Genomic DNA, 19,006 nt, shown 5'->3' with positions numbered 1-19,006 from the left:
GTAGTTTTTAAATTTTAAAATTCTATTATTTGCTTGCTTTGGTCGTGTTGTCATCAATCACCAAAAAGGGGGAGATTGTAAGAAAAATGGACCCTAGGCCCATTTACTTTGGATTTTGGTGTTTGATGACCAACACAACCAAATTGGACTAATGAATTTACAAGTGTTTGTTTTGTAGTTCAATAGGCTGTAAGATGTGACTTGGACAAAGGCGACGTGATGATCCGAGGATCAACACCACAAGCAAGACCTTAGGAGCATAAGAGAAGACCCAAGATATCAAGTAAAGTCCAAGCACGAAGATAGGAACCAAGCCGCACGCAAGATCACGAAGAAACGAGCTCACAGAGGTGACCGGACGCTGAAAGAAAGTGACCGGACGCTCCGATCAGTGGCTTGGCAACAGCAGGCGTCAACAGCAGTGACCGGACGCTGAACAAATGAATCAACCGAACACATCGATGGCACTGTTCATTAGTCCGACAACACACTCAGCAAGTGATCGAATGCTGGCGGCAAACCGATCGGACGTAGGACATCAGCGTCCGATCGAGTACAGAGAGGTTTTAGAGAGGCGAAATTGCGACCAAACGCGTCTGGTGGCAAGTGACCGGACGCTGGCAGCGTCCGATCAGTTGTTCACGGCTCCAACGGTCGGGACGACCAGACGCATCCGATCAGGACGACTCCAGCGTTCGGTCAGTAGCAGAAAAGCGGGATTTCGTCCCCAACGGCTACTTTCTCAGTGGGGCTTATAAATACAACCCCCAACCGGCCATTTGATATAAGTGGAGCTAAGGAAACATACCAAGGGTGTTGACACACTATTTTAGTGATCTCTACTTGCATAGTGCTTAGTGTTTTATTAGGTGATTAGAGTAGGTGCTTTACGAAGTGCTTAGGTTGATTAGACCACGGCTTATGCGCTTGCTCTAGGTTTAGGCCTAGTGTTTAGTGAGGTTTGCATACCTCTTACCACTCGGTGCTTGCGCGCACCATTGTTGTACATCGGAGGGGCTTGTAGTCTTGCGAGATCACACCAACCGCGTTTGTGGTGTGGCCACCACCGTGTATCGGAGGAAACAAGGTCAGCGACGTTTTGGCTGGAAGCTTGATAGTGAAGACGGCGGAGAGCATCCGGAAGAGGCTTGTTGGAAGGCACGTCGGAGACCCACTTGCGTGTGGGGAAGGCCCGAGACTATCCACGGAGTTACCCGACTGGGAGCTTGGCCCTTGCGAGGGATTCCTTACGAGGGGCTCCAACGAGGACTAGGGGAAAGCTTGCACGCTTCTCGATACCTCGGTAAAAATACCAGAGTCGTCGACAGGAGTTTGCATATCTCTACCTTGCTCTTTAGCTTCCGTATTTATATTGATTATATTACTCTTTTTATGGTAGAAATAACAACACTCTAGCAAAACCGTAGTTGCACATTTAGATAGTTTATCTTTTGCATAGGTTTTGCTAGGGTTAGTAAAAGAGGCCATAATTTAGAGTTAGATTTTTAAGTTGTCTAATGCACCCCCCTCTTAGGCGTCACGGTCCTCCTTTCACCTAGCTCTACACCCTCGCACACGCGCGCGTTGGACCCGGCCAGCCTGGCCGCTCTGCCTCGCCGTCGCGTTGCACTGCACCACAGTCGCGCTGCGCGTCGTTCGTCGCTGCCGTGCTGGCCGGCCCTGCCGCTGGCCCCACGCTATAGGCCGCGCCGTCGTTGCTGCGCCTAGGACGCCATGCACACACAGGCACGCCACACATGCACACGCTCGCGCATAGCCGCGTGGACCCATACCGCCGTGTCACGCACTGACCGCTCTACCGCCTCGCGCTCGCCTGACGGCGCCGTGCGTGCGGGGCCACGCTTGGCTCTGCCCGCACGTCGCCTTGCCGCGAGTGGGAGTGTCGCCTGCTCTTGTCATCGCTTCGGCTCGTCAACGCTGCGCTGTTGCTTCCCCTGGCCGACACCCTCCACTGTGGCACAGTGCCATACCGCCATCGGCTTGCGGGTTGTGACAGTGCGGCCAAGCGTCTTGTGCACGTCTTGCTGTTCCCCATCGCCATGCGCGCTTGCGCTTTGAGATGACGGCCACGTCCACCACGACAGCGCCGGGCCAACCTTGCCTAACTTCCCTGTTTCCTCTATCGCCGGGCCGTGCCGAGGCAAGCTCACAGCGTCGGCCAAATCCATGAAATTGCATGCGCTCGTGGATGGAGTAGAGATCTAGTTACGCGTCGATCACTTCCACTGCTGCTGCCAGCCAGTGTCGAACCACAATTTGAAATTCCTTCGCCGTTGGTCACTTTAAGACTCCATGGCAGCACCCGCCTAATTCCCCTAGCCCCGTCCACCTCCGTCCAATTCGTTGGCACTGAACCTTCGCCCCTGCTCCACTCTATCCCGTGCGCACCCCAATTCGCCCTGCTGCTGCCTGCTCATCGCTGCCGCCGTAGTCGCACCATCGCCGCCGTCGTGAGGCTTGCTGTGCGCATGCGGCCAGGCTCGCTCGGTCAGTCTCCGGTCAAGCCACCGCGACCGGTAGGTTCGTGGTGAGTCTCTGTTGCCCATCCGTGAGCTTGTTCACGTTGCCTGTGGCTTGGCTCACGGGAACGCGCCCGCCATCGTAGGTAGGAGTCCGCCGCCGTGGAGGGAACTCGGGACAGCATCTCCGTTCACCGTCTCGCCTCCCACCGCTTCGAGTTGACGTCGAGGTGAGCATCGGCTCCTTAGATAGGGTTGTGAGGGTCTGGTGTGGCCGGCGTAGCCGCCGGTGCTAGCACCGGTGCGCGCGCGGGTGCCAGGGGACTTGGCCGCGGTAAAGAAGAAAAAGAGGAGGGTTATATTCGTAAGGTGACGGTCTGTAGAAATAGTACCGTGGACCTCAGCGTGGTTCGTCGGTTGGTCAGGGGCGTTCGTGCAAAATGGCCATCGCGCGTGGGCTTTCCGTCGCGGACCGGCATCGCTCGGCTGGGCCGGCCGCTGCGTGGGCCGTGACGGGGGTGCGCGCGTCGCGCGGTTGTGGGCCGCGCCGCGGGTAGTGGGCCACGGTTGGAAGTTTGTTTTCTATTTTCCAGTGCATTAATAAATGCTTATTCAATTTAGTTTTGAGCTGAACTTTGATAAATGGTAGTAAATCTTGTAGATGTTCAAAAATAGTGAAACCAAGTTTGTTAGGTTCACAAAAATGACATCTATCTGTTAGTATAGTTAGTTTACAGATAGCTGTGATAGTGAGAGGTTCATAAATCCAAACTAGAGAGCTTAGTATTATATAGATTAATATTTGTAGGAATTTTTATGGTAAATTGGTGGTAGCTATAGCTATGAAAATTTTATAGTAGGCTCACTAGATTATTAGGTACTTGCTGTAAATTTTGTAGCCCTAGAGTAGGTTGATAAACAGAGTAGCTATTATCCTTGTTTTATCAGTTTAGCTGCCATGGTTACATTATCAGTGAACTATCAAGCAATGTAACATCGCGCACCTTGTGCAATCATGCAAAGAGCTACCTGGGGACTGGGGTAGAACATGTAGTCTTACTATTTGTTCTCTGGTTATAGGAACCATTTCCCAATGTTGAACTTGTACCTTTAACCCATGCTTGTGCATGCAGGACATTTGGCAGCCATATACATTACCTAATGCCGCTGCGTGATGCTGCTCGTGCTGCTTGCCTGTCCCGTGCCTTTCTACGTTCCTGGAGAATGTCATCCCAATCTCACCCTGAACTGGGATGTGCTCAGCTCAGAAACACATACACATAGAGGGAGTTTTAGTTACAAAATAGACCTTCATTCTAAGAAATCACTCAGGCTGCTTGAAGGTATTGGACCTTAATCTAGAGGATATCTCCTGCCGGTTATCTCGACAACTGGCTTGGATGACGCAGTTACACCAGGGAATTGAAGAACTCACCCTCTACGCCATATAGACGCAAGTACAACTGTCCCATGCTCATTTCTATCTGACAGGGTTAGAAACTCCATTCAACATCTTGAGCTTGGGATCTGTACCTTCCGCCCCACCTGCTGAACTTGGCCCCTTGAGAAGCCTAACGAGTCTAGTGTCTCCGTACTGTGCGCATTACTGGGGATGAATTGGAGTCTTTTCTCTCCAACGCTCTTGCTTTGGAGCAACTGGAACTCATTGATTGCAAGGGAGCTAGTTTGCCTGAAGATACCATGCGTGCTACGGCAACTCGGCTACCTGAAGATCTTTGGGTGTCGGAGGCTGCAGGTTATAGAGAGCAAAGCTCCAAATCTCTCCAGCTTTTACCTTACCGGTAAAATTTCAAAAGTGTCGCATGGAGAAACATTGCACATGAAGAATCTAACCATGCACCGTAAAAACGTGTCTGTTATGCACGTGCTGAGCTTCCATGCGTTATGCCAAATCTTGAGACTCTAGTCCTAAATTCAGGGGAGGAGGTATATGTACTCTCAAACTTAAGGTGTCATGGTCAAACCATACCTTGTGCATAATTAACCTTACCTGAGACATCACGCATTTATTGTGTGGAGGTGGTCAGTACACCAATGCTGTCTAGCAAATTCTTCCACCTCAAGCACCTGTCCATTGACATATCATCAGCATTGAGCTTTTCCTTGTCCTATGATTATTTTTCTCTGGTATCTTTCCTTGATGCATCTCTTTGCTTGGAGACATTAATCTTGGATGTAAGGCCGATGCTGTTCATTCCATTCCATCCCATCCTGCAAAGATATCTGGTCACTCTTACTCATTCACTTTCCTTTTTATCAATCTTTCAGGTGACTCGGCAACTTATGAAGCATGAATCGGTCGTTGGAGGTTCCTCACATTAGAGGCAGATGCCTGAACACCACCACTGCTGCCTCAAGAGTGTGACCATCACAGGGTTTAGCTCTGCCAAGTGCCAAGGGCTTGGTTGAGCTAGCATGTTATATTCTCAAGAATGCAGTTTCACTTGAGTGTCTGACACTGGACACCCTCTATGGTTTTAGGTGTCTTGGAAAAAAAAGAGACAACTTGCTTTCCCATGAGAGACTGTATTCCCAGGGAAGCGCATAGAGCGGGGATAAAGTTCCCCCCTGCAGTACAGCTAACTGTTCTAAATCCCTGTAGCCGGTGCCATGCTAGACCAAGGTTGTCGGAATCAGGATCATATATTGTATAGTATCGTAGGATCATGATACTATGAAGTCTTATATAGGATCGTGTGAAACCTTCGTGTAGGATCGGGATGCCATAAAAATTAGGATATATGGAATCGGTATTGTTTCAACTCGGTAGGATCATAGTATCGTAAGATTCTAAGATGAGGATCAGGATACTGATAAAAGCTAGACCAGCATGGTTCTTGAATTATCAGATATCAGATGAATTGATGTAAGTGTGCAATGTATAATTATTTTAGATGAATGATGTCTTGTTTCTGTAATCACAAGTAGTTTATAAGGCCTGTTCAAGCATTTTGCTTATTTTGTTGCCATATATATATATGTGTGTTTCTGTGCCATGCTGAAATGTTTGTCGCGAGGGCTCTTTGTTAACAAATGTGCAATGCTATATCTTGCTTCCTGATTGGAGCTGGAAATTCAGATTCCGATCTCCATGCCTTCTCTTGCAGGAATGAAATGATCATCAGCATAACATTTTACCTTCTTTTCTTGGCCTTTCTCAAGAAATTTACTGAGCTGCAGCTAGGGCCTAGGAACAGAAGAGATCGCCAGGTTATTGATCTCTTTCGCTGGTCTTGTTCAACCAAATCAGCATAAGCTACAATGCATACACCATGCTACTGTGCTTCCTAACCAACCTGGAATCTGAAAATGTGAAAGCTATCTTGGTCCGCAGTCCATCAGAGACTTAATTCTACCATGCTACATTCCGTTTTGCTGGGCAAGGTGCCACACGTCTAGCACTTGCCATCCTCTTCTACATTGAGTCATTGACTTAAATTCTGAAAAAAAGAATCCATGAAGAAATGCCAGCTAGTCCCTTAGATCATGGCAAACCTTTCTCTGAAAGAAGGTATCTGATTCAGCAAGCATCAGAGACTGCTACCACCATAGCTGCAACACTGATCAACCTTAAGACAACACCAATCACTAATGCTGTAAATGAATGCATTAACACCATTCTTCGAGTTGAGAAACAACATGACATGTATGTTCACAAGACAGCAACAAAACATGTACAGCAGCAGAGGATCTCTAAAGACTCACAACCTAGGAATGATCTGTCGCCTCCATTCGCGTACAATAAACAATTGGAGAAAAAATTCCTATGCTCTGACTACATCCACATGGAGAAGTTTCCATCATTGTGAGACGGCTTACATTACATGTACGTGTCGGCCTATGCTTCAACTACATCCGCTTGGAGAAGTTCCTATCATGTGAGATGGCTTACAACATTACATGAACTTGTCGGACCTGCACCCAATCTTTTTTTCCTTGCTCATGTGCTGGACACGACTTCTGTTTTCTTCTCCAGGCTAGAACCCAGCAGCTTCTCGATCTCGGCAAAGACATCGCCCACTGTGCGATCTCCTTGCACCTAAATTACAGAAACCAGAAACAAAAGAAAGGTTTGAAAGTTAGTACACGAACATGCATCCAAGGCAGGTAGGTGATTGCTTGATTGCATAGATAGCCAGATAGGTGACTGAATAAAGCATGATTGTTGAACGATATAATTTAGCATCACAGGCAGATACTAATAAACAAGTTGTATGTTATCATGCCTATATAATTAGACACTACTGAATAATATACTAACACTAGTATATCAAAAACAGAACAAGAAGCGACTGAGAAATAGGTTATATCCATGTGGCGCAGAGGTGATAGATAGAGAAATTGACAACGGCAAGTGTTACTCCATGCAAGTATCAGAACAAAAAAAAAGCCTGCAAGTACTGAGGATGTCAGATTAATCCATGCTAGGGTTATTTCATGAAATGTACTAAGTCTATCGAAAACGTCTAGCAGAAATGCACATCAGCCTTGAGAGAACTGATGGAGCAGACAGTTTTCAGTTAAAAGAGATGGTGCCTACTTTGACAATAATATCCTCATATGTTGATAGCAAGGACTCGATATTTTGGTAATAAGTCTGCAGCCTCAACTTAACCTGTAAAACAACAAAAGCAAGATGTGTCAGAAGTGGATTCTCATAACACCATGCTCACTGATTTTTCCGATCTACATAAACAGCCAAGCAATTGATGAAAAATATCTGATCGAGTAGAGGTAAGCAAACCATCATAATACACAGTTGAAGAAGCATCATCCTATGTCAGTAACTCTACCACATGAAACCACAATGATAGACCATCACAAGAACAGGCAACAGTGAAAAAAAAACCTTGACCATCAGAGGGGAGCCTTGCACACTACACATGTAGGATCTTTATACCATAGATGTGGTGCTTCCACCTCTCAAATGGAAATGTCAGGTGTGTCAGTGAACATATATGCACTGAATAGTTTAGATATGGCCAGCAGGCACATCATAAAGCATGCTGATCTTGCTTGCCTAGTAGAAGACCAAAGAAAGACACTTTGCAGTAACAATGCAATACCTAGATAAGCAATTATATCCTGTTTAATGATAGACCCGGCAATTGCATTTGACATTACTCTTACCAATAATCAGTACAAATATGTACCTTTTCTTCTGTATCATCAAATCTCTGCGTAAGCCTTGAAGCGATTTCTTCATTCTCTGGTGGAGAGTACTTCAAATGATATATTTTCCCTGTTTCAGGATCAAGCCGTCTTCCAACCACCCTTTCAACAAGGAGTTCATCTGGAACCTATAACAGCAAAGAATGGGCTAAAGGTGCAAATTCTACATTCCTAAAATCTAATCACTGGACTGCTGCAGTTAATTTCATTTCAACAGATATTCGCCAAAAAAAAAATCAACAGAGGATGCATGAAAGCTATAGTCAATGAATACATTTTTCTTCCTTTTGTTATGTAACTTACTCCAGAAAATCGAAATAACTAAGTCAACGTCTGATTCAACAATATTGCACAAGCTATTCATTGGGTTATGTATACGTAGCCAATAGCAGTGTTTAAAGAAATCTATTTTGTGCTACTAGCAAGAGTAATGGTGACATATTATAGTCTAAAGGACGAATGTGATTTGCAGTATGCGTCAATAATTTGATCTAGCTGTACACTTACATCTAACAGAATGAAAACATCAGGCCGGATTTCAAGGGTTTCCAGCGCCATGGCCTGTGAATAGCTTCTTGGGTACCCATCCAACAGCCAACCATTTTCCTGAGCATCTGGTTGCAGAAGGCGATCCTTCACCATCTGGCAGAAACCCAAGACCATTCTTCTTTATGAGCACCAACAGCGACTTGGAATGCATATATAAATGGAAAAGCCAAAAGAAAACATGACCCACATTAACGACAATCTCATCAGGCACGAGCTGGCCCTTCTCCATGAATTCCTTGGCCTGCTTCCCATTGTCAGAGCCAGCAGCGATCTCTGCCCGCAATAAATCTCCAGCGGAGATGTGCACCAGACCGAACTGCAAATTATCAGAAAAAAAAATGCAAACTGAACCGCTGCCAAGCTCTGCACTCGCTGTACAGAAGGGATTGAGGACATGATAAAATAACAGACAGGGCTGTTCACGAACGAATCGCTTACTTTGGTCTTGATGAGCTCACACTGCGTGCCCTTGCCGGACGCCGGAGCCCCAGATATCATGACCTTGAGTGGGTCAGCCAACGCTGCCACCACAACCTGAAATGAAGAAGCAGGAAAATAAAAATTCTGCCATGAAAAAACTGGTGTCATTATCAAGCTAACCCCACGGAGATGGAATGGCTGGGATTAGCGAGATCTATGCTACGGTCCCCAATACCCCCATCCATGTCTGGAGAATCCTCCAAACGTCCGCATGGAACAGGCAAGCAATACATGCGCCCCCGTCCCCTTGCGCTTCGCTAGCTGCCAATCCAACCGAAGCAAGGCGTAGGCCGAGAGGGAGGGAGTACCTTGGTTGCCCGAGGCGACCGGCGGCCGGCGGCGCGGAGCCGGAGGGAGTGGGAGCGGGCGGGCGCGGCGGGGAAGACGAGGCGGCCCTGGGCAGACGGCCTCTGGGCCGTCGCGGTCGACGGCGAGAGCGCGGTGGCGGTGGCGCAGGCGGTGGCGGCCATGGAGGATGTCATTCGCTCCTCCGCCGGCGGAGAGGAGCGAGAGAACACCCGAAAGGCGTGGAAGAAACAGTGGACAGAAAAGTTGCTACTTTTCGAACATATATATAAAATCAGTCTTAGTCTGTTTCCCCATTTTTTGAGGCCTCAAACTTGCTATTGTTGATAACACTGTTTCTGGTGGACACCAACGAACGTTTTTCGATCATAGATTTATCTATTTTCTCTCGCCACTGCATAGAGCAGATAAGATTTATATCGACCACAATTGTTCTCCATGATTTGCTTTATTGAGATTGTTCCTTTCTCCAGAGATGTCCACTCCAAAAGCTCAACTCCAAAAGCTCGACTTGGATATGTTCTACTTCTACGGACATTGCTATCTAGTATTTTTTTTTCACCATTTTATATTTTAGATTTAGAAAACAATAACCTCCATCTTTACCAAAACACCAACAGAGTGGGCACCGTGTGTCAATGTTCATACCCCTGGCCCCCGCGTGAGATCTTAGTACTATCTTAGTACGAAAGGGAAGGCTGTTATGAGCCAATCTTCACAAAAATTGTTTCACCTTTGGTTGACACTTTTTTTCTGTTTCTTTCTGGATGAAGAATTTGATTTTTATTATTAAACTCAGGGGATTTCCTCAATCGAATACCATGGGCCTGAGACATGGGCTAAGCCCAGCCCAGATGTATCAACCATTTGTGGTCTGGTCAGTGTCAGTCAGCGTTTGCAAAAGACTGCAATCTGCACTGTTTTTTTTTTAATAACGACTGCAATCTGCATTAGTCAGGCAGGAAGCTTATACAAAAATAATGAAATTGGATGTGGATCACAATCTCCAGCTCGTGTCACCAGATTCCTCACTTGGTTTTCTCTGCTCGGCTGTTCTTCCAGCTTGTGGCTTATCCTGACTGACCAAACAAATAAAGCTGCAGCAAAGTCATCTGCACTTCAGCTCTTGTACCCAAAAACAAAAGGGCATCTGCATTCTTGTGTTCTTGATAGTACAAGTTGATAGGATGCATGCAATACCTGATTCACAACTGCTGAACTGCATCCTTTCAGAGCATGCATGGAACTGCAGCTTTGGAGCAGCAGAGGAGAGCAAAATAGCACAAGTTTTTTTTTTCCTCCTCTCTTTTGGCACTAATTAATACTACTGATTTTTTTTAGAGTTCCAGGGATAACCTCGGCCCATTATTAGCATTGCTATTAGGACCAGAAATAGATTCAAGTGTTACAACACCAACATGGCTCATGAGTTATGAACCCTTCGGTTCAGATACAAGGGGAAAAAAGCCTACCACCGTCAGCTAGCACACAAGAACTACAGCTACCTGACACTGGTTTTACACCCCTAAAATTGACCAAATGATAAAGGGACTATTGCCCTGACGTACTGTATTGCCAAATGAGTGCATCCTCTGGTCATGTTAGATGCCAGCTGCACCAGCAACATCCCACTGCTGATTCAGTTCAAAAAAAAAAAACATCCCACTGCTGATTTGATTTGATGTTCTGAACTGCAATCTTCTAATGCATGAACCATGTGTCAGACTCAGATCTCTAGTCAACGCCGCAAGTCACCCTTAGTGCATATCTGCATCATCCCCTTCCTAACATTGTTACTCCTACCTGTTTCACACCACAGCAGCACAGCTGAAAGGGTTGCTTCTTTCACAGCACAGTGAGTCAAGTTGCAGTGCGTGCATTTCGGCCTGCAACAGAAAGCTGAAGCCTGCCTGACTCCTCCAAATGTGCATGGTATATATTGCAGTTGCAGGTCGTTGTACACCATGCGTTGCACTCTTTGCATTAAGGTGCATGAATCCAATGCGTTGGATGACTGGACCGGACGTACCCCAGTTGAAACCTGCAAAGCTGTTGACCTTTTTTTGTGGAAAAAGAGGAAAAGGGGGGCAAGGAAAATCTTTGCTCGATCGATTCAAGGGTGGCCCACGCCGGACAGGATCCAACCATCTATAGCCCAGCTCCACAGGATCCCTGTTTTCAGGTTTCCTGTTGCTCAGGTGTTCAGTTCATATGATTCAGTCCTTGCTGGCACTTTCGCATGCACTAGTTCCTTTGTCCAATAATAGGGAGTTCTTAGCTACCAAAAATGTATCATGTATCAGAAACCAACTCCAATTGCAACGAAGTACAGAAGGAAAATTAGAATGCCATGTATCCCTAGTCTTTTTTTTTTCAGAAGACGGTAGGTATTTTTTTGTATGTGATCTAGAACAGTGAGGAACAAATGGATCTCAACACTAAGAAAGCTCGTGTTTTTATATTATTTCCTGGGCATCCATTTTCAGAGGTAGAGAGAGAGAGAGAGAAGTTAAAGAGAGGAAAGGATTAAGGGCGCGTTTGGCCGATCTCCCGCCGGCTCTGGCTCCCACACTGTAGCGCAACTGTAGCGCGCAGGAGCTGGAGCCGGAGGAGAAAAAAAACCGAGCTTCTCCGGCTCCGGCGCTGTCAGTGAGAGAGGAAAGGATGAGAGAGAAAAAACGGCTCCGGTGAATAGTGTCGCTACAGGAGATGAACAGGGAAGAAGTCAGAGGAGCTGGAGCCGCTCGGAGCCCGGCCAAACGGGCTCTAAGGAGCGTACATATAATGATATGCAAAGTATATATGTTTGACATTCTAAAAGTCATGGATCGTATCTGCCATCAATCAGTTGACACGGACAGAAATTGTGCAGTAGGAGTAGGATCGGAATAGCGGTGCGGATTCTCTGACTTCCTGTAATAAAGTCACCGGTGACTTTCCATCACCTGGATGCCATCTATTTCTCATCCTACGGTTGGAAAGCTCTTCACTTTTTTTTAGAAACAGCTCTTCACTGTATTAGTGCTAGCCGGGATGCAAATAGCAGCCCATCCAAAGACCGGTTCACGGAAATGCATACTGAGCCGGGATAGCTGGCATAATTTACTTTCTTCTGTGCAGCTTGTCTTTTCAAAACTTTTACATATGAGCTTGGATAAATATAAAATTTATTTGAAAATTCTAGTCCCGAAAAATATCTACAACTATAGTATCTGACTTTTTCATTTAAAATCATTTTGTGTGAAATTTGCCTCAAATTATCTACCATTACATGGCACTTCAAAAAATCATAACTTTTTAAATAATCTTGTATGAAGATGAAATTTATAAAATAATCTTATTTCTCAATAATATATATGTCCTTTTAGTTCACAATGTTTCTATTTGAATCTATCTTAGCACCGAAATAAAGATAAAAATTTATATGCTCACACAACATCTACAACCCAACTAGTTGAAACCAAACCGTAACTCATCTAAGACCGCAGACACGGCTATCCAGATAGACTATACACTCTGCAGAGGTTGTATGCTTTTTCCAAAAGTAGGATATTATCGCTACAGTGTGCTAGATATATGTCTGGGTGAGGGGACCGGGACGGATATATTTGGTGGATATGAGTTGAAAGGAGATTAAAATAGAGCTCAAATGATTTATAGTTTTTGAAATAAAATTTAAAAATAATTTTGAGTACAAGGGATTTTGAATTTGACTTTTCGCAGTGTTATCCTAAACGTTAAACAGTCGATCACTTACCATTTAGCCATTATTCGGTCTAAATGGCCAATTAAACAGGCAAAGCGGTCATTTAATTGGGCTAAACGGCTGATTAGACGAAAACGGTGTATCACTGTAGCATTTACATGGTGTGTAAACGGGCTAAACGATTGTTTAGATGAGCAATGAATTAAAAGGTTATATATATTATTGAGAAGTAAGATTATTTTATAATTTTTATCTTCCTCTGAGATTATATAAAAAATTATATTTTTTAAGAAGTGCTGTGTAACGGTAGATAATTTGAGTCAATTTATTCAAACAAAATGATTTAAACGAAAAAGTCATATATTATAAAGTTGTAGATATTCTTGAGGACTATAATGTATAAATTTTATCTTTAGCCAAGCTCATACGTAAATGTTTTTATTTATATATAGAAAAGATAAGCCGTACAGAAAAAAGAAAAAATTGCCAACTATCGTTGCTCTGTCTAGGAACTGAGCTTTAGGCTGCTATTTGCATCGCGGCTAGCACTACTAAACTGAAGCTTCCCAACCGTTGGATGAGAAATAGATAGCATATTATAAAGTTGTAGATATTTTTTAGGACTATAATGTATAAATTTTATCTTTAGCCAAGCTCATATGTAAATGTTTTTATTTATATATAGAAAAGATAAGCCGTACAGAAAAAAGAAAAAATTGCCAACTATCGTTGCTCTGTCTAGGAACTGAGCTTTAGGCTGCTATTTGCATCGCGGCTAGCACTACTAAACTGAAGCTTCGCAATCGTTGGATGAGAAATAGATAGCATCCAGGTGATGAAAAATCACCCGTGACTTTACTATAGCAAGTTAGAGAATCCACACCGTCGGAATAGCACGGGTGGGATGAGCAACCGAGACTCGTCGCAGATCCCGGCAGACACGATCGGATCGTTGATGGGATGGGAATGGGGATGAGATGAGATGACGCTGCAAGTTGCATGCAACTAGTGGTGGTGGTGGTCACTCCAGTTGAACAAATCAAAGATCAGGATGTTCGTTCCATTCCAGAGATGGATTGGACCCTTGATGCCATTGGCATTAACATGTGTTTGTTGGGGGAAGAGAGAGAGTGAGTGAGGAGAAGATGGAGAAGCTTGCATTAATTGCACCTCCAATCCTCCATGGCTATGGTTCTGCTCACAGGAACCAGACAGACACGACACTCTTTCAGCTGAGACCGACCAAAGCAAGCAGCCAATTCCTGGCAGGGCGAGCTCGCCCGGCTTGGATGGATGATTTTGGTCGAATCGGGCGCTCTCGCACTTCTCTCGTCGCTCCCAGATTCAGAGTGCAGGTGAGGTGGTGGGGATGCGCTTTGCGGCGGCGAGCCGGCGAGGGAGGCGGCGGCGGACGGCAGGTAGGATGAAGTCCACCCAGATCAAACTGATCCAGGGGCCTATATGCAAATATCTGTGTTGCGATTACCAGAGGGGGTCATTTGCAAGAACTGGGAGTGGTACGAAAAGGCTCCACTCAGGCAAGCCGAGGTCGCCGGCGGCCGCCGCCGTCCATCCCGCTCTCGCCATCAGCCATCTCCTCGCGCGGTGCTCGTACTAGCTTCCTCAGGGACGGCGGCACCCCGCGGGCTGCGGCGGCGTGGCCCCGCCGTTGCGAAACAGATCACAGCTCGATCTCAAGCTGAGCAAGTGACCTCAGGGATTGGCATTCAGATTTCCTAACGTTTTCTCCTTTTTTTTCCTACTACTACTTTCTTTCTTCCTCTGTATGTATCCTTCGCCATTATCGATCGGCAGTAATAGCCTCAGAAAATCTGAATGCCGTCGCATAACCTTTTCTTTGTCTTTTTTTTTAATTAAAAAAATCGATTTTCAGACAAGGATTCAGACAAGTAAGGCGGATGGATGCCAATCTCGCCATAACTGTGCAATCAGGATCAACATTGGCGACAAGACAAGAGCTTCCGCAGACCAATAATATATGAGGTATCATATCATCACTATTATCTTCTTGTGAAACTGCTACCTGAATCTTTTCCATGCTCCAACCAGTAATTGGAGGCTCCTGTAGTCTCACAGTTCGAAAGATCACACAACAAATCAGATCAGGAGCATCCTGACCCCCCATCATCATTGTGAGCCTGAACCTTATGCGGCGGTGTTCAGCACAAGTCAACAAAAGCTTCTGATCAGGTCCACTTATGTCGTCCTGGAAAAATGGCATGGAATGGAATGCACATCAGACATCGACATGTTTTGCTATCTGCATCCGCCTGTCAATCAATGCAAAACTGCCTACTCCTTAACCACTAAGCAAGAGATATTTGCTAAAGGGAAAGGGGATTATACATATATTCCAGTGGTGGCTACTGTTATATGTTAGGATCGTTGTGTATCTTTCTGTGTAACCGTAGATTCGGGGTAGGTGTTTCTCCACCATTCGGTCCACGGACGCCGATGTCATGGCAGTTCCGGGTAGTGGTGGAGACGATGTCCAGTGGCCCGGTGGTGACCCTGCAGAGGCGGCGGCGGTGTGGTGAAGCTTCCCGTCGCTGGCAGCACTGCTTTAGATCGGTTTAGGTTTACTCTGTCGGTGGGTACGGCGGTTCCGTTGAACCTCTTTCCCCGAGCCATGATCCCTACCTCTCTTTTATATGTGCTGTGCGACAGGGGTCCACCAACCATATTAGGGTTGGGCTCCCCCGATCAGGAAGCAGAGACAAGGGCCCAATTGGTGGAGATCAACTAACATTCTCCCCCTTGATCTCACTACCATCTTTCAATTTCATTTACTTTTGTTCATTCCATTACAGATTAGCACATAGAGCATGTCTCATCGTCACGGTCCATTGCCGATAGACTTAACATCTACAACACACTACTCTATTTTGAAATAGATACTTATCTTTGTGTCTTCTTTTATCCAGGAATTTTAGGCTTTTTCTTAAACCCATGCTAGCTACATGTTCTCTGAACACCATGTTCTCTGAATACATTGGGTGGTAAGCCTTTTGTAAGCGGATCCGTGAGCATCTTTTCTGTACTTATATGCTCAAGACTTATGACTTGATCCCGGACTTTATCTTTCACAACATAATATTCTATGTCAATGTGTTTGGTAGCACCACTTGACTTATGTTGTGAGCATACTGTACTACCGGATTATTATCGTAGTATAACTTAAGTGGTCTATAGATGTCGCCAACCACCTTCAAACTGGGTATGAACTTCTTTAGTCAGTTCAACTGCCCATTGCCTCATAACACGCAACAACTGTCACACATTGTGGACGATATAGTGACGGTTGAAAGGTCCTAATGGCTAGAGAGGGGTGAATAGCCTAATAAAATTTCTACAACAACACTTAACAAAATGGTTAGACAATTATGAGGTGAAGCAAGTGTTGTGCTAGCCTACTCAAAATGCAAGCCACCTATCACAATTCTAGTTTAGATAGTGTCGATTCACACAAAAGCTATGACACTACCCCATGTTAGTGTGCTCTCAAAGGCTAACTAAAGAGCCACACCAACCAAGTAAGCAAGCTCTCACAACTAGCTACACTAAAAAGCTTGTCAACTAGTTTGCGATAAAGTAAAGAGAGTTATCAAAAAGGTTATACCGCCATGTAGATGAAGAAACCAATCAATCACAAGGATGAATAACAATGAAGACCAATCATCTCGGAATCAATGATAAACACAATAATTTTTACCGAGGTTCACTTGCTTGCCGGCAAGCTAGTCCTCATTGTGGCGATTCACTCACTTGGAGGTTCACGCGCTAATTGGCTTCACACGCCAAACCCTCAATAGGGTGCCGCACAACCAACACAAGATGAGGATCACACAAGCCACGAGCAATCTACTAGAGTACCTTTTGGCTCTCTGTCGGGAAAAGGTTAAGAACCCCTCACAATCACCACGATCGGAGCCAGAGACAATCACCAACCTTCGCTCGACAATCTTCGATGCTCCAAGCCGTCTAGGTGGCGGCAACCACCAAGAGTAACAAGCGAAATCCGCAGCGAAACACGAACACCAAGTGCCTCTAGATGTAATCACTCAAGCAATGCACTTAGATTATCTCCCAATCTCACAAAGATGAAGAATCAATGATGGAGATGAGTGGGAGGACTTTGGCTAAGCTCACAAGGTTGCTATGTCAATGCAAATGGCCAAAAGTTGTGAGCTACAGCCGGCCATGGGGCTTAAATAGAAGCCTCCACGAAATAGAGCCGTTATACCCCTTCACTGGGCATAACGCGGGCTGACCGGACGCTCCGGTCAGTTGACCGGACGCTGATCCCACAGCGTCCGGTCGCTCGTAGTCAGCCACGTGTCCTGACTTCAACGGTCATCTGTCTTGATCGGACGCCGCGCCTGAGTTGACCGGACGTTGAACACCTAGTGTCCGATCGTTTACAGTAAGGTTCCAAAACCGATTTTTGCCAACCGGACGCGTCCGGTCATGCTCGACCGGACCCTTCCAGCGTCCGGTCACACTGTGACTTCTTACTGTGCTGACCGACAACACGACCGGACGCAACCCTTCAGCGTCCGGTCACTGAGCGACCCAGCGTCCGGTCAGTTGACCGACGCCAGCATCTTTGCGACCAACTCCATTTTACCTCTAACTTCTTCACCCTTGCTCAAATGTGCCAACCACCAAGTGCATCACCTTGTGCACATGTGTTAGCATATTTTCACAAACATTTTCAAGGGTGTTAGTTTTCCACTAGATACTAAATGCATATGCAATGAGTTAGAGCATCTAGTGGTACTTTGATAACCGCATTCCGATACGAGTTTCACCCCTCTTAATAGTACGGCTATCAAACCTAAATGTGATCACACTCTCTAAGTGTCTTGATCACTAAAACAAAATAGCTCCTATGGTTTATACCTTTGCCTTGAGCTTTTTGTTTTTCTCTTTCTTCTTTCCAAGTCCAAGCACTTGATCATCACCATGACATCATCTTCATCATGCTATGATCTTTGTTTGCTTCGCAACTTAGAGTGTGCTACCTATCTCATGATCACTTGATAAACTAGGTTAGCACTTAGGGTTTCATCAATTCACCAAAACCAAATTAGAGCTTTTAATCTCCCCCTTTTTGGTAATTGATGACAACCCTTATACAAAGATATGAATTAAAATTTAATTGAATCCATGTTGCTTGTCCAAGCATATTTACAATATGTAAAAGGATATGTACAAGTTTCATGAACCCCATATGGTAGCAATTGCTCTCCCTACATATGTGCTAAGAGTTTGGATTGTAGCTTGCACATATGATTAGATAGGAAATATAGGAGTCAATGTCTACCAAATGATACCAAGGTATAAAAGATGGACCTTTGAAGCGTGATATCAATCGGAGTGCACCATTATACCTTCCTTAGCACCATGATTAGCTTGATACCATTTGAAAATATACCACATGGAAATATTTTGAAAAGATACCACTTGATAATACTAGAGAATGAGATCACTAGATAATCTATTCATGCTAGTTTTTCATATTGTCATTCAAACTTATAACTAGCATACATCACACAAGCATGGATGTTTAAATTTAATACTTGTGCCATGCAAGCAAACATATGAAATGCACATTCAAATGCATCATCCAAGTTCATGAGCTTACTCCCCCTACTTGTGTGCTCAAAATTTTAATTAATTCAATTGATCTCTTTCCTTTTTCACTTCTCTCCCCTATGTCATATATCAAGTATATCTTCATGTTTCTCTCCCTCTTTTTCACTATTTTTAATACTATATTTGTTTCTCTCCTCTTTATCATCAATGACCACAAAGGTTCAAAATATAGATAGTATTACTTGTAGGGTCGAGATTATCAATGTCAATCAATGGGGTGAGGATCAAAGTTCCAAATTTGGTTCAAACTAGAATATATGCCAAAGATATTTAACTCGGTTTGATCCAAGGACAAGCTTTTTCACACCTTCAAATAAGGGTTATCTTGTACCATGTTGAGTTAAACACTTAGAGTTCATTTTCTAGATTAAGCACTAGGTTTACAAGCCCACAAACATGTCATATGCCATCACTAGATCAAGTCAAGCATAAAAGCAATAGTGATACCATATAAACATCAAATTCATTTGATTTTCATGAATGAGTCTAATAAAATAGAACCACGTAAAAGGTCCTAATGAGATTGAAAATGTGACTAGATGCACTAACCATGTCCTTAGCAAGGATGTATGTCATGCCAATCAACTTTTACCTTGACTAGCTCAAAGGAGAG

The 19,006-nt window shown here is 44.8% G+C and overlaps 1 protein-coding gene, 1 long non-coding RNA gene and 1 pseudogene across 2 annotated transcripts; 2 read left to right on the top strand and 1 right to left on the bottom strand.

The window, feature by feature from the left end:
• Positions 1 to 4,092: 4,092 nt before the first annotated feature.
• Positions 4,093 to 6,316, top strand: LOC136469381 (uncharacterized; annotated as a pseudogene).
• Positions 6,085 to 9,252, bottom strand: LOC136476677 (adenylate kinase, chloroplastic-like). Its single transcript, XM_066474608.1, has 7 exons — positions 9,011 to 9,252; positions 8,661 to 8,756; positions 8,410 to 8,538; positions 8,181 to 8,315; positions 7,655 to 7,801; positions 7,042 to 7,116; positions 6,085 to 6,540 (listed from the first exon to the last, which is right to left on the bottom strand). The coding sequence occupies exons 1-7, from the start codon at positions 9,182 to 9,184 to the stop codon at positions 6,442 to 6,444; spliced, it is 855 nt and encodes a 284-aa protein (XP_066330705.1). The 5' UTR covers positions 9,185 to 9,252; the 3' UTR covers positions 6,085 to 6,441.
• Positions 9,253 to 13,838: 4,586 nt separating this feature from the next.
• Positions 13,839 to 15,016, top strand: LOC136472574 (uncharacterized). Its single transcript, XR_010762386.1, has 3 exons — positions 13,839 to 14,132; positions 14,609 to 14,718; positions 14,804 to 15,016. It is a non-coding gene; the product is annotated as an uncharacterized lncRNA (long non-coding RNA).
• The last annotated feature ends 3,990 nt before the right edge of the window (positions 15,017 to 19,006 follow it).

The sequence above is a fragment of the Miscanthus floridulus genome, chromosome 8 (genome assembly GCF_019320115.1).
Source record: "Miscanthus floridulus cultivar M001 chromosome 8, ASM1932011v1, whole genome shotgun sequence".
In the NCBI taxonomy this organism is placed as follows: domain Eukaryota; kingdom Viridiplantae; phylum Streptophyta; class Magnoliopsida; order Poales; family Poaceae; genus Miscanthus; species Miscanthus floridulus.
Note: the sequence above shows the minus strand (reverse complement) of the source record. Positions and strands in the feature narration are given on the sequence as shown.